General features: G+C 40.4%; 2 protein-coding genes across 2 annotated transcripts; both read left to right on the top strand.

Annotated features, from left to right (window-relative positions):
* Window positions 1–40: 40 nt before the first annotated feature.
* OR4D6 (olfactory receptor family 4 subfamily D member 6) lies at window positions 41–985 on the top strand. The gene has a single exon (XM_060627030.1). It carries the CDS (start codon window positions 41–43, stop codon window positions 983–985), a length of 945 nt encoding a protein of 314 aa, XP_060483013.1.
* A 7256-nt stretch (window positions 986–8241) lies between these two features.
* On the top strand, window positions 8242–9653 carry LOC132677476 (olfactory receptor 4D11-like). The gene has a single exon (XM_060629301.3). It carries the CDS (start codon window positions 8305–8307, stop codon window positions 9238–9240), a length of 936 nt encoding a protein of 311 aa, XP_060485284.3. The 5' UTR covers window positions 8242–8304; the 3' UTR covers window positions 9241–9653.
* Window positions 9654–23088: the final 13435 nt, after the last annotated feature.

Genomic DNA, 23088 nt, shown 5'->3' with positions numbered 1-23088 from the left:
CCTTCTCCCAAGATAGACATGGAGGAGGGTGGTCCCAACCATGGGCCAGAGCAACCACACCAATGTGAAGGAATTTGTCTTCCTAGAACTCACTCACTTCCAGGAGCTGGAATGTTTCTTGTTTGTGGCCTTCCTTGCTGTATATGTAACCACCATGCTGGGCAATGCCGTCATTGTGCTGACCATCACCTGTGAGTCCCACCTTCACACTCCCATGTACTTTCTGCTGCGGAACAAATCGGTCCTGGACATTGTTTTTTCATCTGTCACTGTTCCCAAGTTCCTGGTGGATCTGTTATCAGAGAGGAAAACCATCTCCTACAATGGCTGCATGGCACAGATCTTCTTCTTCCATTTTGCTGGTGGGGCAGATATTTTCTTCCTCTCCGTGATGGCCTATGACAGATACCTTGCAATCGCCAAACCCCTGCATTATGTGACCATTATGAAGAGAGAGGTGTGGGTGGGCTTGGTGGTGGCTTCCTGGGTGGGCGGTGGTTTGCACTCAATTGTCCAGATAATTCTGATGCTTCCACTCTCTTTCTGTGGCCCCAACATCCTGGATGCCTTCTACTGTGATGTGCCCCAAGTAGTTAAGCTGGCTTGCACCGATACCTTTGCTCTGGAACTTCTCATGATCTCTAACAATGGGTTGGTGACCCTGCTATGGTTCCTCTTGCTCCTGGGATCCTACACTGTTATTCTGGTGATGCTGAGATCTCACTCTGGGGCAGGACGGAACAAGGCCCTGTCCACCTGCACCTCCCATATCCTCGTGGTGACTCTGCACTTTGTGCCTTGTGTCTACATCTACTGCCGGCCCTTCACTACACTGCCCATGGACACAGCTGTGTCCATCAATAACACGGTCATTACACCCATGCTGAACCCCATGATTTATACCCTGAGGAACCAGGAGATGAAGTCTGCCATGAAAAGACTACACAGAAGGCTTGGACCTTCTGAGAGCAGTAAGCTGGGGTGAGCACTCACACTGAGACCGGAAATCTATGCTCTGCTTTCCTCAAACTGCTGTCCTGGGGCAACAGACTGCTAGCTCGTTTGCCAGTCATTTCTGAATATCCTCATAGCCATTCAACTCTCTTCCAGGAAGGATGAGATGAGGCTGAACATGAGCTATTGGGCTTGTGACCTTGGGAGAACTAGGGGATATAAGGTGAAAATCAATAACCTGATGCTATTTTGGTATAACCTGTGATTCTCGATGCTAACATATTTTCCTTACTTTTACCACCTAAAATATGGAAATGACACTGTCTGTTCACAGGGTTACCATGAGAATGAAGAATAATAAATGCTAAGAGGGTGGTCATTAGCACTGCTCATGGCGTTAATCAGGCACAGAATCCAGGTTCCCTATTGTCTAGCCCTCTAATCTTAAATATGCATATATGGAAATTATGGATGTGTTTATTTCATGCATGCTCTCTCTGGTGGCTCTGTATTTCCAGTTAATTACTAAAATCATTCCTTGATTTAATATTTTGAGTACAGAATCTTCAATATATTTTACCTACTAGTGAAAAGAGAAGAAATATTTTAAGTCATGTTTAGTCAGATATATACATGGACAAATCTACGCTTGGACCAAGAATCTCCTGTTCTCAGGTCCATTCTACTAATTTGCCCACTGAAACTAACCTTAAAAGTGCTTGTATGGTTTGGGAATATATCTGCACAAAAGCCACAATGGTTATTTATTTATTTATTTATTTATAATGTTTGTTTTTGAGAGAAAGAGAGAGAGAGAATGCACAGGCAGGGCTGGGGCAGAGAGAGAGGGGACAGAGGATCCAAAGCAGACTCTGTGCGATGAGCAGAGAGCCTGAGGTGAGGTTTAAACTCATGAACGGCAAGATCATGACCTGAACCAAAGTCGGACACTCAACCTATTGAGCCGCCCAGGTGTCCCGGTAATTTAATTTATGTTAACCTAAACTTTCTTTTTCCCTCTCCTCTCCCCATCTCACCTTCAGAGATTTTATAGCTGGAGCAACACTACGGGTTTTGTCTACGTATGCACGGCAAGCAAGACAAGTCACTTAGAACAGCAACAACAAAAATACCTAAGAAATACCTTTTCACACATTCAGGACCCGTTTTGTGTTCCAGGAGAGGAAGGAAATATATCGCATGCAGGGTCACTTAGGAACAGCCATTGGGTCGGTGTTGTGCTCCACCTCTGACCTAAGAAAAGGATTCCCAGGAAATAAATATGTAGAAAGACAATAAATGTCCCTTCATCCCCTATGCTCACCTCAAATGCCACCCTTCAGCCTACAGGAGTCATTCAAAAATTGGACAATTAGTAAAGAAACTCAGGAAATGACAACCTCCAGGACAATTTTTTGCAAATTGTTATAATGCATTACTATTTGGCTAAAAAGGTCCTGGTAGGTGGTATATACCTGTGATCTTCTCTGAGTCCTACAAAACAGAGATAGTAGGCCAAGACTTTTAATCATATGGCAGCACTTCTCAAATTTTTCCAAATCATTATGTCCCAAGGAAGTTTATTAGATATTTTCCTTTTTTTAAGTTTATTTATTTATTTTGAGAGAGAGAGTAAAAGCAGGGGAGGGGCAGGGAGAGAGGGAGAGAGAGAAACCCAAGCAGGCTGCATGCTGTCAGCGCAGAGCCCAGTGCAGGACTCAATCTCATGACCGTGAAATCATGACCTGAACAGAAATCAAGAGTCGAGTCAGACAATTAACCACCTAAGCCACACAGGTGTCCCAGATATTTTTCCTAATTGTTCTCCCATGAGAAAATTTAATACCAAAGATACACTGTGTATCCTTTAATGTACTGAGGCTCTTTGAAGGCCACACATCATTGTAATATCTAAGATTTTTGTCGTCCTTAAAAACCAATTTTTGTCCCCTTCAGCATGCTGCTCACATTGAGAATGAATGATCATATGGGATTAGATGTTTCTATTAATATGTTTCCCTAAAACCCAGAGAATCAGAACAGATAGATTTATGTCTTCTGGGGTCTTACAAGAATGTAGAAAGCAAAGAAACATGGGCATCTGTATATGTGCGTGCATGTGTGTGTGTGTGTGTGTGTGTGGACTTGTATGCAATAATGACTTGGAAACTTTAATAATTCCCGCTGGAACTCCAAAATGATCGAAGAGGGTCCGTTCTCTTTCCACACTCACATCCAATAAATTCCCTTCGCTAATTCTCATGTTAGGCTTGGGCCTGAGGGACCAGTATACACAGCAGGGACACTTTGGGACAGGCAGAAGAGCCAAGATGACATGATCCCTGAGTCTGCCCTTTCCAATGTGAAGGTGGAAGACAAGACCTTGAAGTCTAATGTAACCAATCGTGAGAAGGACTTGACGTTCTAACACGAAGGTTCCCTGGCATCATACACACTGGCACCCCACTGGGTCTCAGGTGGCGTGAATTCCTGGTTGGATACCAAAGGTTTAGGTAAGGACATGGAAGAGTCAGTGTGAGACACTGTGGGTTATGCATGAACAAGATGAGCATGAAAAATGTGCCCGGTGTACCAGACACTGTAAAAAAGGATCAAAAGTTTAGTGAGAGAAAATGGAAGTGGATGTTAAATGCTGGGAAAGGAGGGATATCTTTCTAGGGAGAAAGGGCCCCCGACACGGGGTCAGCAGCTTGTATTTGGTGAAACAACTGAGATGCATTTGGAGAGATTTTGTTGCAGCTTAGGGTCTGTCCATGGGGATCGCAGAGTGTTTTTACACAAGATGGGTACTTCCTTAAAAAAACAAACAAACAAAAAACAAACAAACAAAAAAAGACTTTAAAATGCCTCAAATTCCCTTAAAAGCTGTAGAGGTTTCAAAGGCAGTTCCATATCCACACATGGCCCATGACTCACTGGGTCTCTTTGGCCTTTGATCCAGAGGCAGCTTTATTCCCAAACCTGATGACCTAGCACATGAACGCTCCAGTCCACTTGGGTAACCCACACAAGTTCACCGAAACACAAACAAGCAAGTGATTTCAAAGACAAACTGTTGTTCTGTTGAATAACATTTTATATTCTGCAAAAGTCTTCTTAAATAACTCTTCAGGGAAAACAGGGATGATCCTGTTTTCAGGGGGAAAGGAAAGGAATCAAGTTAATTGAGTGCCTACTATGTGCCGGGTACTTTACAGACATGAACGTAGTTGCTCCTTATGCTACCCAATGAAGTAAGTATTATGCTTCCAAGTTTACAGAGGAGGAAAGTAGAGGACTTGCTCCAAGTAACAAAGAAACAAGAGGCAGAATTCCAGCCCAGGTATGCCCTACTCCAAAACCCTTAATATTGTTCCACACCAATAAGACTGTTTTACAACTGAGGATATGAGGCACAGAGAGGAGTGACTTTTTCAAGGTCACAAAGCTATTTTATAGCCTGGAAAATGCATCTCTCTCTGGCATCCCTGAGGTCAAGTCAAGGACATTAACAAAAGAATTTCTTAGCCTGTGTTTGTCAAGATCTTTCTCACTCACCCAACACTCCAGTGCCAATGCTTATAAGGCATGATGTGCACTTATCAACTACATTTGTTCATTAATCTAAAAAGCATTTAGTGGCACCTAATATATGCTCCAGACTAGGTAAAGCTTTGATGATCTCAGGATGAATGGAACCCTGAGCAGGCAGGATGAACTTGAGGGGTAATGGGGAAATTATAGTGAACAAAGGAGAGACAGATTTGTAAGAAATTAGATGGAATAATCTGTTACAAGCGCCAGAAGAGAAGTCAATGCAGGGAATGATGAGTCACAAAGGGGTGTCAGGAAAGTTTTCACAGAAAACGAGACTCTGAACCTGAGTATTGAAAGATCAGTGTTTGTGAAAGTGGAAAAATAGGAGATTCTGGAAGTGGGGGTTGGGGAGGGCATGATGGATAGAGGGAACAATGGGAGCACAGATCCAACACAGATCCAAAGGCGTTAGCCAGCAGTAATTTGCATAACATTTAAACACCCTGAGGGGCACCTCGGTGGCTCAGTCCCGGTTAAGTGTTTGACTCTTGACTTTGGCTCAGGCCTCCCGGTTCATGATTTCGAGCCCCATGGTGGGCTCCACACTGACTGTGGAGCCTGCCTGGGATTCTCTCTCTCTCCCTTCACCTCTCTCAAAATAAACAGAATAAATTTTAAACAATTTAAACACCCGAAACAGAGAATCAAAGGAAACAGGACACCAGATATCAAGAGGAGTTTAGTCTTTATTGTGTAGGCAATAGGGAACCATTGAAGATTTTCAAACAAAGGACTGTATGGTGCCATTTGTGACTTATAATTACATTTCTGGAAAAGACAGGATGAATTAGACAAAACTACACTGAAGGAAAGGACACCAGTTAGGAAACTTGCAACCATCTAAGGAGAAATGACAAGGGGTTAACTGAAGACCAAGAAAAGGGGGCAAATTGAGACAGGTGAGGAAAGTAAAATCCTCAGAACTTTTACACAGTGCCCAGGTTCCTTGCAATGTGAGTGGCTCAGTATAAGCCTTCTGGATAAAACGTGCTACCCACCAGTACCTGCTGCAGAGATGACTGTGCCCACAGAGACAGAATAAACAGGAAACAAGGCAAGTAGTGATATTCTCCAGAGCAAATAAGATGCAATGTGTGTTTGGGGTTTATTCAGCCACATGATTTCTTAAGGCTCTCAGAACTTGTTTCTACGCAGACTAAGAGCAATGCTTCCCAGGTGGGCATGATCTGGGGACCACCTAGATGTTCGTGCCAGATGGCTCAGACAGATGTGTAGGCTGAGGAGGGCTTTTTTCCTCTAACTCTGAGTTAATTTTGTCACCACTGCCACCATCATGAAACTTCTCAGAAATTATCAAAATGGCATGGGTGGAATATGTATTTTGCTGAGAGCCAAAGTCTGGCTTCACTGCTAGCTTTCTCTACATCCTTCTGTGTGTCTCTTAAGCCTCCCTGGAACTTTTTTTTTTTTTCAGAATTGACACTCAAGCAATAAAAGGTTGCTTGCTCCTGAATCCCAAGGGCAAAATAGAATGAATTGAAAATCCTCTAAATTGGATTTGCCACTCCCTTCCCAAACAGGATGCTTTAGTAAGAGAACATATGGCCTCCCCAGAGGGGGCACTACCATTGTCCCCTTGGCTGTCGATCCGTACTCCATCCAGCAATGGAAAGCCTAAGCTTATCAGAAACTGCTCTGGGTTGTACAGGAAGGGCTCACCTGTAGTGCCTACAACCCCGTGGTAACCTTGCGCTTCATGCCCTCTATGTATGCATGCCCGGACCGTGCTGTCGTCTTTGTGAGCAGAACCATCTAGAGTATTATCCTGGTCCTCTTCTTCGTGTTAAACCCTAATGTCTGCATATCTATGAAATGAAATTTTTTAAAAAATAAATAAATGAAAAGAAGACTTGTCACTTCTGAAATATAATAGAAGGGCAATGGTCTACAATTCTTTGGACACGGAAAGAGGAAATGGAGGGGCTGATGAGACCCACCATTGAAAGGACCAGAAAATTGTGTAAAGAGTCCCTTATGCAAATTATTCTTGGATTTATATAGCCTGAAGCTGGCAGGCAGCACGGAAGAGTAGAAAGATCCTAGAACCAAGAGACAGAAGAGACTTGTGTTACTACTTTTCCTGTGCCACTGATTTTCTATATGACCGTGAAAAATTGGCTTAATGTTTATTGAGTTCAGTTTCAGTATTAATTGACATGGGAATGCTAACACTTTTCCCCCTAACTTCAGAGCGATATTAGAAATATTGATTGTAGGGGTGCCTGGGTGGCTGAGTCGGTTAAGCGTCCTACTTTGGCTCAGGTCATGATCTTGCAGTTCATGAGTTCAAGGCCCTGTCGGCCTCTGTGCTGATAGCACAGAGCCTGGAGCCTGCTTCAGATTCTGCATCTCCCTCTCTCTCTGCCCCTCCCCCTCTCGCACTCTGTCTCTCTCTCTCTCTCTCTCTCTCTCTCAAAAATAAACTTTGAGGGACGCCTGGGCAGCTCAGTCGGTTAAGCGTCCGACTTCAGCTCAGATCATGATCTCGAGGTTTATGAGTTCAAGCCCCGCGTCGGGCTCTGTGCCGACAGCTCAGAGCCTGGAGCCTGCTTCAGATTCCATGTCTCGCTCTCTCTCTGCCTCCCCTGCTCATTCTCTGTGTCTCTCTGTCTCAAAAATAAATAAAACATTTAAAAATTTTTAAAAAATAAGTAAAAAATAAACTTTGAAAAAAATTGATTGTTATTAGGCGTGCAGTAGCTTATAAAATTATAACATGCTGTTCAAATCGATCCCTATTATGTTGTCACTGAAAGGCCTACGAGTGTTGGTTTATTCCAATGGCTCTTAAGGAAACAAAGTGCAATGAGAATAAAATCAGAGATGCTCCGGTTCATGGAGCACCTTCCACGAAGCCTTCCTCAGTTCTCTTCCTCAGCAACCTCTAGGGGTGGATTTTAACGGATGTCAAAGGCCCCAACGAGTACAGTAGGGAAACGAATGACCCAGCCCACACCACATTTTAGACTAATGAGGGAGCTGAAGCAAGGAGAAGTGAGTGACTTCCCCAGGTGACACAACAAGTTCATGAAGAATAAGATAATATGATTAAAAATAAGAGCATGAGCAATCTTGAAAAAGAAAACCAAAGCAGGAGGCCTCACAATCCCAGACTTCAAGCTGTATTACAAAGTTTCCACAGATGAGATAAACCTTTGCTTGATTTTTTTTCTTATGTTAATTTATTTTTAAGAGCCAGAGACAGAGCGTGAGGGGGGGGTGGGGCAGAGAGGGAGGGAGACCCAGAATCTGAAACCGGATCCAGGCTCTGAGCTGTCAGCACAGAGACCAATGTGGTGCTCGAACCCAGGAACTGTGAGATCCTGACCTGAGCCGATGTCGCATGCTTAACTGACTGAGCCATCCAGGTGCCCTCTTTCTTTTTTTTTTTTTTTTTAAATATTTATTTACTTTTGAGAGAGAGAGAGAGAGAGAGCGAGAGAGAGCACAAGAGGGGGAGGGGCAGAGAGAAAGGGAGACAGAATCCTATGCTTAACCAACTGAAACATCCAGATGCCCCTTTTTTATTTTTTTTTCAATGTTTATTTATTTTTGAGAGACAGAGAGAGAGAGAGAAAGAGAACAAGAGGGGGAGGGGCAGAGAGAGAGGGAGACACAGAATCCTATGCTTAACCAACTAAGCCACCCAGGCGCCCCAAACTTTGCTTGATTTCAATGCCTCAGTAATATTATTCTCTCTTTCGAAGCTGTACAGGGAGGAAGAAATATCCAATGGCCCTGAGAAATTATACCAAGGTGTCTGAATTTATTTTTTGTGGACTTACCCAGTCTCAAGAGCTGAGCTTGCTCTTATTTTTCTTTTTATCTGTAGTTTATGTAACAACTGTGTTAGCAAATGTTGCCATCATGGTCACTGTGACCTGCGAGTCCCGCCTTCACACGCCCATGTACTTCCTGCTCCGCAATCTCTCCGTCTTGGACATCTGCTTCTCCTCCATCACCGCTCCCAAGGTTCTCGTAGACCTTCTGTCAAGGACGAAGACCATCTCCTTCAATGGTTGCATCACTCAGATCTTCTTCTTCCACCTCCTCGGGGGGGCAGACATTTTTTCTCTCTCTGTCATGGCCTTCGATCGCTACATGGCCATCTCCAAGCCCCTGCACTACGTGACCATCATGAGCAGGGGGCGATGCACTGCCCTCATCGTGGCCTCCTGGGTGGGGGGCTTTGTCCACTCCATCGTGCAGATTTCCCTGTTGCTGCCCCTCCCCTTCTGTGGACCTAATGTTGTTGATGGCTTCTACTGCGACGTCCCCCAGGTCCTCAAACTCGCCTGCACCAACACCTTTGCTCTTGAGGTCTTAATGATTTCCAACAATGGTCTAGTCACTACTTTGTGGTTTGCTCTTCTCCTTGTGTCCTACACAGTCATCTTGATGATGCTGAGGTCTCACGCTGGGGAGGGAAGGAGGAAAGCCATCTCCACCTGCACCGCCCACATCACTGTGGTGACCCTGCACTTTGTGCCCTGCATCTACGTCTACGCCCGGCCCTTCACCGCCCTTCCCATGGACAGAGCTGTCTCCATCACCTTCACGGTCATCATCCCAGTCCTGAACCCCATGATCTACACCCTCAGGAACCAGGAGATGAAGTCAGCCATGAAGAGATTGAAGGGAAGACTTATGTTTTCTGAAAGGGGATAACCTCATTATAGATTGTTGATCAAGATACAAGCATATAATTGAAATATATTCTTAAAATATTAGATGTTACATATTGGGGCTCAGCAATGCGTAGACAATTAACTATAGCAGGATGGCACAGACACAAAGGATCAGCGACTTGAAACACTGGTGTTGAGAAGGAACACCAAGTTAAACAGGAAGAACATAGTCCTTGAAGAGCAACTGACAGCAAGGAAGGTACAAATGTGAAATATAATAGAAGGTCTTGGGTGTCCCAGCAACAGGATGAAGGGTAGCACTGTGATGTCCAGACATGCAGTAGGCAAGAGACACCTACCTCAACATAGCCAAGCTCTAGTAACTAGGTCCCAGTGCAGCCATGGTTACCTTAAAACTATTTCATAAGCATATACTGTGTACCAAGCACTACTTGTAAACATTTTTCTCTACCTCTGCTTTGTCAGTAACGTTTATACCACAGCCTCAGGCATAAGTCAATTTGATGGTTGAAAAAAGAAAAAGCTATATCCAACCCAATAAATACTTTTATTTTTCCTATGTGCCCTCATTTATCATTTCCCTTACCATAGTGTGTTAAAATACCCCACAAAACTTCACATTAGTAGAGCTGGTTCTCCTTTATATTCCCAGTGTCAGGAATAGTGCCTGACCTGTAAAAAGCTGTAAGTGTTGGTTGAATCTGTGGAATGGAATGGAATGAATGTAAGATGCCAATTTCTACTTAATCTTGGTTTTTAACATTGAAAACTGACTTTATTTTCTGAACATATACTTCTTCATGGAAGCCAAAGGAAATTGAAATGGCTAAATCAGAGTGTACGGTGATCTAATACTCAAGGTCTTAGCATCTAGGTATGTCTTCATAAAATCACCAAATCAGGGGTGCCTGGGTGGCTCAGTCGGTTAAGCGGCCGACTTCGGCTCAGGTCATGATCTTGCAGTCCGTGAGTTTGAGCCCCGCATCAGGCTCTGTGCTGACAGCTTGGAGCCTAGAGCCTGTTTCAGATTCTGTGTCTCCCTTTCTCTGACCCTCCCCTGTTCATGCTCTGTCTCTCCCTGTCTCAAAAATAAATAAAACGTTAAAAAAAAATTAAAAAAAAATAATAAAATCACCAAATCAAGTGTTAGATCCCAAAATGTCTATTGAAAACTGTGTACACAATTGAAGAGAAACACCTCAGGGCAGGGGTGCCTGGGTGGCTCAGTCAGTTAAGTGACCGACTTAGGCTCAGGTCATGATGTCAAAGTTTGTGGGTTCAAGCCCCACATCAAGCTCTGTGCTGATGCTGCAGAGTTTGCTTGGGATTTTCTCTCCCTCTCTCTCTCTGCCTCTTTCTCTCTCTCAAAATAAATAAATAAAATTTAAACAAACAACAAAGAAACACCTCAGGGCAAATGAATGTTTTGCAACAATCAAGGCAAATGAAAGTACAAATTCATTGATTTAGAGTTCCAATAAGCCTGTGCTCTGAGGATATCCAGACAACCCCTCGGGATGCCTGGTAACTGTATACAGAAGGACGGGATGTATTTCCCCTTCTCTCCTCTCTCCTCCTCTGTAGCATGGGACCTAGTAAAACTGCCTAAGAAGTTTCGTTGAAATGTAACTACAGGTTAATAATAATAAGAAGAAGAAGAATAGTAATAGTAATAATATAGGACCACATTCCCTTATTTTAATTTATTAGGATGAAATGGGTTTTAGACTTTAGCATTTCTTAGATTTTAGAAAGATAATACAGTGCATGTATTGTATGTTACATCATTTCCTCCTTGGGGAGCACCTGATACCCAAACACTTTAATATTTCTGTGATAAGATGTATAAATAGTTTCACTGAGTGTAATCAATAAAAAACTATGCATGGCCTCACACTAATTCAGATCAAGTTTTGCCACAAAATTAGTTCAGGTCAGATGAGATTTTACTACCAAATGATTTTCTAAAAACCTTCCAGCATTCAGAGTTCAGAGATTTCAGAATGAAATACAGAAACTGAACAAGAGGGGATCGTAATAAGCAGAATAATCCCCCCACTCAAGGTGTGCAAGTCCCAAACCCCAGGATCTGTGAGTGTGCTACTTCTATGGCAAAGCAGACTAAGAGTGCAGATGGCAATAAGGTTGCTACTGAGCTGACCTTTAAATCAAGATTATCCTGTGCTCGCTTCGGCAGCACATATACTAAATCAAGATTATCCTGATTATCTGGGAGGGCCCAATGTAATCACAAGTGTCCTTAACGGTGGAAGACGTAGACAGAAGAGGAGGTCAGAGTAATGTAATGTGAGGAGTATTTGACTTAACATGGCTAGCTTTAATGGTAGAAAGATCCACAAGCCAAGGAACGTAGCTGGGCTCTAGAAGCTGGAAAAAGCAAGAGAATGGATTCTGCCTTAGAACCTCCAGAAAGGAATGCAGTCTGCCAACACCTTGATTTTAGACCAGTTGATACTCATGTCAGATTTCTGACCTACAGAATTGTAAGACAATAAATGCATGTTGTTTTAAGCCACAAAATGTGTGGTGATTTTGTTATAGCAGCAAAAGGAAACCAATACAAGGATAATACTTCTGTTGGAGATGAAGAGGCTGTAGGAGCTAAAGAAAGATGAATGCAAGGGAAAGGGGTCAAGGGTGGGAGGGGGACCAACCAAGGGAGGCTGGTCATGTGCTTCTCCAAGGAGTCCAGGAATGAGCACCACACCCATGCACAAATCTCAAGTACAAGTGCACTGGGCTTGGGGCTCCTGGGTGGCTCAGTTGGTTAACTGTCCAACTTCAGCTCAGGTCATGATCTCATGGTTCGTGGGTTCGAGCCCTGTGTCGGGCTCTGTGCTGACAGCTCAAAGCCTGTAGCCTGCTTCTCATTCTGTGTCTCCCTCTCTCTCCGCCCCTTCCTTCCTCTCTCTCTCTTTCTCTCTCAAAAATAAATAAATAAACTAAAACACACACACACACACACACACACACAAAAAGTGCACTGGGCTAGAGGAGCCAATCCCAAGCTGTCACTACTTTATGGACTCTGTATAAGATGGAATAAAACATTTGAATCTGAAGTCAAGACCTCACTTGACACCCTCTGAATTTCCCCATGTAATTGATTAACAGTGAGACCATTTGACACCCAGCAAACTGCTTCTACACTTTATGAAAAGAGACACAGAGATGAAGTTCCAAGTATTTTGTATTTGAATTGAAAAGGTCATCCACTATAAAAATGCCACTTTAACAACAACTATGCAGTAAAAATGAAGCACTACCATATTACATGTACTCATCGATGGTAAGACACATCTTAATTTCAGGGACATTAAACCATGAAAGACCATTTGCATTAACATGGGTGGAGCTACAGAGTATTATGCAAAGTGAAATAAGTCAGTCAGAGAAAGACAAATACCAAGTGATTTCACTCATATATGGTATTTAAGAAAAAAAACAAATGAGTACAGACTGTTTTAAGTGCCATAGAGTGTGATGAGCACAATCTTTGAATGAAGTAACATGATTTTATTTATATACACAAGTGGTGGTCTTAGAAACATCTTTTTTTCACTAATGCCACTACAGAGTATTTTAAATTCTGTCCATGAGTTGAGAACATTTGTTCCTTGAAAAAACACTATCCACAATGTAATTCTGTCATTCTTCAAAGCATCTTTTATACCTGTGACGTTACATAGTGTGTCCCTTTCACTATGGTGTGTATAGTACATTCTTTAAATGAAATAACACAGTAGTTCTGGCGCTTAGAGAAATATCTATTATATATGTTCCTTTACGGAGTGTATGAAGTGTAGCACAATATCTTGAACACATTCTTTCATTGAAATCGTACCTAGATGCAATAGAATTCTATTATTGATTTTTAAAATGTGCAATAAAGAAATATTAAAAAGAAAGGTTCACCTTAGAACTTAAGAAATTCAATATTTAAAGAGGTAAGTAATCAGTTCCTGATGTGTGTGCCCATGCGTGGGCACACACACACACACCCACACACACACACACTTTTCCAAAGAGAGACAGATAAAAAGCAAACATACTTTATTTGGTCAATCCTGTGTTTTAGGAATACATAACACTGCCATCAACTCACTAGTACAAAATAGATTTCTTTTTAATTTTTTTAACATGATTTATTTTCAAGAGACAGAGAGAGACAGAGCACGAGCGGGAGAAGGGCAGAGAGAGAGGGAGACACAGAATGGGAAGCAGGCTTCAGGCTCTGAGCTGTCAGCACAGAGCCCGACATGGGGCTTGAACCCACAAACTGTGAGATCATGACCTGAGCCAAAGTCATACGCTCAACCAACTGAGCCACCCAGGCACCCCCAAAATAGATTTTTTAACGACTAAATTCTGATCAGCTATAACACACATTACATTATTTATATACAGTTCATCAATTTTCTGGTATAAAAAGAAAATTTGAAACTGCTATTTTCCTTATTTCAGGGGACCAAAGATACTACTGTTACAATTCCTCATTTTGGAAACCATAAAGATATTTATCTTATAGGAACCCCCCTTTTTCTCCCCAAATACCCAGACACATCTGAGAGTTACAATTCTCTGGTTGAGTATATAAACAAATGCTATCTATGAACTTGCGTCCTATTAAGGGAAAGAAGTAAAGACTTAGTGCACTGAAATGTAGTTTTAAAATTTTATAAGATGAAAGACAGAATATAATTTCCATGGGAAATATATAGGTTGCCAAAATTGACTGAATGGGGGGAAAAATCTTAATAGATCAATAATTATAGATGAATTGAAAAGGTTGTCAGGGCACCTGGGTGGCTCAGTCAGATGAGCATCCGACTTTGGCTCAGGTCATGATCATGTGGTTCATGAGTTCGAGCCCCACATCAGGTTCACTGCTGTCAGCACAGAGCCTGCTTTGGATTCTCTCTCTCTCTCTGTCCCTCCTTCACTTATGCTCTCTCTCTCTCTCTCTCAAAAATAAACATTTAAAAAATTAAATGTTGTTAAAGATAGACCTTTTGAAAAGGCTCCATGCCCAAATTGTTTCGAGAGTGATTTTTTTAAAAATTTTTCAAAAGTTTATTTATTTTGAGAGAGCACAAGCAGGAGAAGGGCAGAGAGACAGGAAGAGAGAGAGAATCCCAAGCAGGTTCCAAGCTATCAGTATGGAGCCCGGTGTAAGGCTCCACAACCATGAGATCCCCACAAACCATGAGATCATGACCTGAGTGGAAACCAAGAATCAGACACTTAACCGACTGAGCCGCCCAGGAACCCTGTGAGTGATTTTCAATAAGTATTCAAAAAGCTAGTAATTCCAATTTCTTAATGAATTATAGAAATAATTATATAAATGTAATAATATATTATAAAAATAATAATTACAGTAATAATCTTAACTCACTCTGTAAGGACAGCACAACCCTATCTATAAACTAGATAATAGCACCTGATAAATTTAATATTATCATGTATCTATGTGTACACACCAATCACATCTTGGAACAAAAATTTTAAGTTCTTATAACACATTAGCAAATTACATACCAATGAATTAAAACAATGACAGATTATCATCAAGTAAGGTTTATTCCAAAAATTCAAAGGCAACTATTAATGCAATTCACAGTAATAACAGAATAAAAAAGAAACAATGTGATTACCTCAGTGATGCAGAAAATATTCCATATGATTCAACCCACATCCTTGGAGAACAAAACACCTATTAAGTCAGGAACTGAACCAAAAATGTATGATCTTGGGGCGCCTGTATTGCTCAGCTGGTTGAGCATCTGACTCTTGATTTCGGCTCAGATCATGATCCCAGGATCATGGGATGGTACCCCATGACAGGCTCTGCTCTGAGCATGGAGTCTGCTGTAAATTCTCTCTCTCTCTCTCTCTCTCTCTCTCTCTCTGCCTCCTCCCCTCATTCACGCACTCTCTCTCTTTTTCTCTAAAAAATGAAAAAAAGTGAATTATCTTGATAAAAAATATCTATTAGAACCATAGAGCAAACATTACACCTAATGATTAAACATTAAAATAATTTCCATTACCATACATAACTAGACAATTATACCCACTCTCACCACAAATATTAGATATTAAACTTGAATTCACTTACTATTTAAAAACAAGAGGGGCGCCTGGGTGGCTCAGTCGGTTGAGCGTCTGACTTCGGCTCAGGTCACGATCTCACGTTTCGTGAGTTCAAGCCCCACGTCAGGCTCTGGGCTGATGGCTCAGAGCCTGGAGCCTGCTTCCGATTCTGTGTCCCCCTCTCCCTCTGCCCCTCCCCCATTCATGCTCTGTCTCTCTCTGTCTCAAAAATAAACATTAAAAAAATTAATAAAAAAAATTAAAAATAAATTAAAAAAACAAGAAAAATTAGAAAGTATATAAATTTTGGAAAGCCAGAGAGGAAAAAAATCATTATTCTCAGATATTGAGATGCTATACACTAAATAATACATAGAAAGTCACTGAAAGATCATTGAAAATAACAAAAGATCTAAACTAGGTTCCTATATTTAAGATCAAATTACATACATCATTGGTTTCCTATGTACACTATATCCATGGAAAAAATGTAATAGAGCTATTTTGTGCAACATGAAAGACCATATATCCTGAAATAAAGTCTTAATTTAAACATGCATACACACATTAGAAATGCTTCTTGCAAATGTTTGCTTAAGTTTACTTGCTTAAATACAAACAGAAATCACAGAAAAGGAAGGGAAAGTCTCAGGGCCAAAAATAGATATAAAGCAGGAAACCAAAGATTTGACCATTCCTCCATCAGCGGAAGAGTAAACCGGGAAAAAAAAAATCCACCTACCAGCAAAGAAGTATCAGAAAGAGAAATTAAGAAACAATCCCCTTTACAACTGCATCAAAAGAATAAAAGACCTATGAATAAATTTAACCAGGAAAGAAAAGATCCATTCACTAAAAACCATGAGACATTAATGAAAGAAATTGAAGAAGATATAAATAAATGGAAAGATATTCCATGCTCATGGATTAGAATAATATTGTAAAATGCCCACACTACCCAAGGAGATCTACAGATTCAATGTAATCCCTATCCACTTCAAATGACATTTTTTAACTAAAATAAGAAAAACAATTCTAAAATTTATGCAGTACCACAGAAGACCCCTAAGAGCCAAGGCAATCATGAGAAAGTAGAACAAAGCTGCAAGCATCACACTTATGATTTCAAACTATACTACAAAGCTATAGTAATCAAAACAGTACAGTGCTGGAATAAACACAAACATATAGACCAATAGAACAGAGTAGAGAGCTCAGAAATAAACCCATAGATATACAATCAATTAATTTACAACCAAGAGGCCAAGAATGTACAATGAGGAAAGTATAGTCTCTTTAATACATGGTGTTAGGGAAACTGGATAAACACATGCATAACAATAAAATTAGATCCATATCTTATAACATTTACAAAAATTAACTCGAAATCAATGAAAGGTTTAAGATTTAAGACCTGAAACCATAAAACTCCTAGAAGAAATATAGTAGTAAATTTCGCTGACATGGGGCTTAGCAATGGTTTTTTGGATAGGACACCATAAGCACAAGCAACAAAAGCAAATATTAATAAATGGAACTACATCAAACTAAAACACTTTTGTTTAGCAAAAGAAACAATTAACAAATGAAAAAAAAAAGCACATATAGAATGGGGGAAGAAGTATTTGCAAATCAGGAGGAGGAGCCAAGATGGCAGAACAACATGGAAGTTTTTTTTGTCTCACATCCATGAAATACAGCCAGATCAACACTAAATCATCCTGCACACCTAGAAAACTGATTTGAGGATTAATACAACAATCTGCACAACCTGAACACAGAACTCAGCAGGTACGTGGTGTGGAGAGATGAACTGGGGGAGAGAGAAGCTGCAGAGGGCAGGAAGCTGTTTTAACTTGCAAAGAGAGGACAGAGACCAGGGCCGGGGGGTGGGGGAGTTCAGGAAAAGCACTCTCCCAAAGACAGCTGGAAAGAAAGTGGAAAAGTGGAAACACCTGCAGGCACTGAACTAAAAAGGGAGAAAGGAGAAAGAAGACGGTTTTAATTCCATTAAGACTCTATAAACAGGGGGAGCACAGAGTCTGAAATGTCACAGCTCAATACCTGGCGGTGCTCTGGTGAGAAGGGTGAACCCCCAGGAGCAGAGTTGGGTCCGAGTATCTTCAGGCCACATGCCAGAGGTAGTTCCCCGCTGGAAGGACATTCAGTAGAGGCTGTAAGGCCACCCAGTCCCAGCAGACCCTGAAGAACAACCACGTTCTCTGGTGCTGGAGCAGGGTTGTTGAGGGTGAAGCCTGGCACCAAATATGTGTTGTGATTTTCCATAATCCCTGAAATGCTGCTGCTACACAATCGTGTGAACTTTTTCTGGGGGGGCTGGCACCCAGCCACAGTCTCTGGGCATCGGCAGCAGCACAGTCCTGCGAATATTCCTGAGCATGGCCGGCACCTGGCCATTGCTCAGTGAGACTCTCCTGCAGAGGATCTGAACGGGTCAAAGCCACAGTCCCTCTGAAGTAAGGGATAGGGAAACACAGCTACATCTGAGATAAAACTCAGGAGAGAGGTGCCACCTGGCAACCTGACAGCTTGGTCACAAACAGTGTAAAAGTGGGGAGTGGATGGGGAAGTGGATGGAAGACAAAGGACAGGTGCACGATTGCTGATTGGGAAGAACAGAGTTCCAATACTAGAGACTGGGTAGCTGGGTGACACCATTTGCACCCCTCCCACGCATGAGCATACACACCTACAAGTGCCACAACAATCCACCCCAGTAAGTTAAGCAGCACCACCTGTGAATAACGGAGCCGTTACACTAAGCCCCGCCCAACTGGAACAGCCTCGCTCTTCAGGAACACCACAAATCTCTCTGTTTAGTTTACGGACTATAAAGTGCTTTATGGACTATAAAGTTTGCCTTCTAGGGGAAAACGAAGTAATCTCAATCATATTTCAATCTGTTCACTGGCCCATCTATTCAATTTTCTTTTTTTTCTTTTTAGTTTCTTTTCTTTTTCTTAAATACAGAAAGAGAAAAAATTTATTTTTATTTTCAATTTTTGTTAAAAATATTTTTTCTACTATTTTTTTACTTCTGTAAATTTTTCAAATTCTATTTTACTTTCATCATTTCATTTTATCCTATTTCATTATATTCATTTTCTCAAAATTTCAAATGTTTTCCTTTTTTTCTTTTTCCCTTTTTTCTCTAATCTATCAAGCTCCTTTCAATAACCAGACCAAAACACACCTAGAATCTAAAATCATTTATTTGATTTGTGTGTGTGTTGTTTTTAATTTTTTAATTTTATTTTTTTTTACATTATCAATTCCTTTTCTTCCTTCAAAATGAAAAAAACAAAGGAATTCACCCCAAAAGAAAGAGCTGGAAGAAATGACAGCCAGGGACTTAATCAACACAGATACAAGCAAGATGTCTGAACCAGAATTTAGAATCACGATAATAAGAATACTAGCTGGAGTCAAAAATAAATTAGAATCCCTCTCTGCAGAGATAAAAGAAGTAAAAGATAGTCAGGATGAAATAAAAAATGTTATAACTGAACTGCAATCTCGAATGGATGCCTCGGCAGCAAGGACGATGAGGCAGAGCAGTAAGTCAATGACATAGAGGACAAACTTATGGAGAATAATGAAGCAGAAAAAAAGAGGGAGAGACTAAGGCAAAAGAGCATGATTTAAGAATTAGAGAAATCAGTGACTCATTAAAAAGGAACAATATCAGAATCATAGGGGTCACAGATGAAGAGAGAGAAAAGGGGGTAGAAGGGTTATGTGAGAAAACCATAGTGGATAACTTTCCTAACCTGGGGAAAGACACATAAATCAAAATCCTGGAAGCACAGAGGACTCCCATAATATGCAACAAAAACCAACCATCAACAAGGCATATCATAGTCAAATTCACAAAATACTCAGGCAAGGAAACAATCATGAGAGCACCAAGGGAAAAAAAGTCCTTAACCTACAAGGGAACACAGATCAGGTTTGCAGCAGACCTATCCACAGAAACTTGACAGGCCAGAAAGGAGTGGCAGGATATATTCAATGTGCTGAATTGGAAAAATATGAAGCCAAGAATTCTTTATCCAGCAAGGCTATTATTCAAAATGGAAGGAGAGATTAAAAGTTTCCCATACAAACAAAAGTTAAAGGAGTTCATGACCACTAAACCAGCCCTGCAAGAAATTTTAAGGGGGACTCTCTGAGGGGAGGAAAGATGAAGGAAAAAAAAAGACCAAAAGCAACAAATATTAGAAAGGACAAGAGAACACCACCAGAAACTCCAACTCTACAAGAAACATAATGGCAATAAATTCATATCTTTCAGTATTCACTCTAAACGTCAATGGACTAAACACTCTAATAAAAACACATAGGGTAACAGAATGGATAAGAAAACAAGGTCCATCTATATGCTGTTTACAAGAGACCCACTTTAGACCTAAAGACACCTTCAGACTGAAAGTAAGGGGAGGGAGAACAATCTATCATGCTAATGGTCAACAAAAGAAAGCTGGAGTAGCCATACTTATATCAGACAATCTAGACTTTAAAATAAAGACTGTAACAAGAGATGAAGAAGGGCATTATATCATAATTAAGGGGTCTATCCACCAAGAAGACTTAACAATTGTAAACATTTATGTTTCAAAAGTGAGAGCATCCAAATACATAAATCAGTTAATCACAAACATAAAGAAACTCATTGACAACAATACCATAACAGTAGGGACTTCAACACCCAACTTACAACAATGGACAGATCATCTAAACAGAAAATCAACAAGGAAACAATGGCTTTGAATGGACTGGTCCACTGGACCAGATGGACTTAACAGATATATTCAGAACATTTTATCCTAAAGCAGTGGAATATACATTCTTTTCCAGTGCACATGGAACATTCTCCAGAATAGACCACGTTCTGGGACACAAATCAGCCCTCAACAGGTACAAAAAAATTGAGATCATACCGTGCATATTTTCAGACCACAATGCTATGAAACTCAAAATCAACCACAAGAAAAAATTTAGAAACATAACAAATACTTGGAAACTAAAGAATATCCTACTAAAAAATGAATGGGTAACCAAGAAATTAGAAAGGTAATTAAAAAGTACACGGAAGCGAATGCAAATGATAACATCACAGCCCCAAACCTCTGAGATGCAGCAAAGGCAGTCATAAGAGGAAAGATATAGCAATCCAGGCCTTCCTAAAGAAGGAAGAAAGATCTCAGATACACAACCTAACCTTACCCCTTAAGGAGCTGGAAAAAGAACAGCAAATAAAACCCAAAACCAGCAGAACACAGGAAATAATAAAGATTAGAGCAGAAATCAATGCTATAGAAAACAAAAAACAGTAGAACAGATCAATGAAACCAGAGCTGGTTCTTTGAAATAATTAACAAAATTGATAAACCACTAGCCAGTTTGATCGGGAATAGAAAGGAAAAGACCCAAATAAGTAAAATCAAGAATGAAAGAGGAGAGATCACAACCAACACAACAGAAATAAGAAAACAATAATAAGAGAATATTATGAACAATTATATGCCAATAAAATGGGCAATCTGGAAGAAATGGACAAATTCCTAGAAACATATACACTACCAAAACTGAAACAGGAAGAAATAGAAAATTTGAACAGACCCATGACCAGTAAGGAAATCAAATTGGTAATCAAAAATCTGCCAAAAAACAAGAGACCAGGGCCAGATGGCTTTCCAGGGGGACTTCTACCAAACATTTAAGGAAGAGTTAACACCTATTCTCTTGAAGCTGTTCCAAAAAATAGAAATGGAAGGAAAATTTCCACACTCTTTCTATTAAGCCAGCATTACCTTGATTGCAAAACCAGAGACCCCACTAAAAAGGAGAACTATAGACCAATTTCCCTGATGAACATAGATGCAAAAATCCTCAACAAGATATTAGCAATCGGATCCAACAATACATTTAAAAAAAATTACTCACCACAACCAAGTGGGATATGTACCTGGGATGCAGGACTGGTTCAATATCCACAAAGCAATCAATGTGATTCATTACATCAATAAAAGAAAGGACAAGAACCACATGATCCTCTCAATAGATGCAGAGAAAGCATTTGACAAAATACAGCATCCTTTCTTGATAAAAACCCTCAAGAAAGTAGGGATAGAAGGAGGATACCTCAAGATCATAAAAGCCATATATGAACGACCCAACGCTAATATCATCCTCAATGAGGAAAAACTGAGAGCTTTCCCCCTAAGGTCAGGAACAAGACTGGGAAGTCCACTTTTGCCACCGTTATTCGACATAGTATTGAAAGTCTTAGCTTCAGCAATCAGAAAACAAAAAGAAATAAAAGGCATACAAATTGGCAAAGAAATCAAACTTTCACCCATCACAGATGTGATGATACTCTACATGGACAACCCAAAAGACTCCACCAGAAAACTGCTAGAACTGATATGGGAATTCAGCTAAGTTGCAGGATATAAAAATCAATGTACAGAAATTAGTTGCATTTCTGTATACCAATAATGAAGCAGCAGAAACTTGTATGTAAATTAAAAAATAAACTAAATAAAAATTTTAAAAAATAATAATAATTTAAAAATAAATAAAAATAAAAAAAATTTTAATATTAAATTGTTGTCAAATTGGTTTCCATACAACACTCAGTGCTCTTCCCAACAGGTGCCCTCCTCAATATCCATCACCTACCCTTCATTCCCTCCCAACCCCCATCAACCCTCAGTTTATCCTCAGTTTTTAAGAGTCTCTTATGGTTTGGCTCTCTCCCTCTCTAACTTTTTTTTTTCCTTCCCCTCCCCCATGGTCTTCTGTTAAGTTTCTCTGAATCCACATGAGAGTGAAAACATAAATAAATAAATAAATAAACAAATAAATAAATAAATAAAAATATGTAAAAATGTTTAAAAATAATTTAAAAATAAAATAACTCTTAAAAAAAGACATTCATAATCAAAAATAAAATAAAATAAAATTTGGCGCTAAAAAGGAAAGAAAATTTCCCTAATTCAATAAAGAATATCGGTCAAAAAAAAAAGTATTTGCAAATCATATAGGGTTAATATCTACAATATATAAATAATTCATACAACTCAAAAGCTAACCCCCCCCCCCCCACACACACACACACAATCTGATTTAAAAGTGGCAGAGGAGGGGCACCGGAGTGGCTCAGTCAGCTAAGCGCCGGGCTTTTGGATCTTCTCAGGTCATGATCTCACAGTCCATGAATTTGAGCTCCATATCGTCTCCATGCTGACAGCATGGAGGCATGGAGTCTGCTTGGGATTCTCTCTCCCTCTCTTTCTGCCCCTCCCCTGCTTGCTCTCTTGCTCTCTCTCTCTCTCATATGTATATATGTGTATACATATGTATATATGTACACACACACACAGTGGAATATTTTCAGCCATAGAAAAGGAAATCTTGTCATTTGTAACAATATGGATGGATCTTGAGGTCATTATGCTAAGTGAAATAAGCCAGAGAAAGAAACACTGTATGATTTCATTTATATGTGGAATCTGAACTCACAGAAACAGAACATAAAATGGTGCTCTCCGGGTACTGAGGGGTGGGAGAACTGGGGAGATGTTAGTTAAAGGGTACAAACTTTCATTTATAAGATGAAAAATTTGAGGGGAACCTAATGTAAAGCATGGTGATTATGGTTAACAATACTGTATTATATACTTGAAAGTTGCTAAGAGAGTAGATTTTAAGTGAGCTCACCACT

Source organism: Panthera onca, chromosome D1, assembly GCF_046562875.1.
Source record: "Panthera onca isolate mPanOnc1 chromosome D1, mPanOnc1 haplotype 2, whole genome shotgun sequence".
NCBI classification, from domain to species: domain Eukaryota; kingdom Metazoa; phylum Chordata; class Mammalia; order Carnivora; family Felidae; genus Panthera; species Panthera onca.
This window is presented reverse-complemented; position numbering and strand designations above follow the sequence as displayed.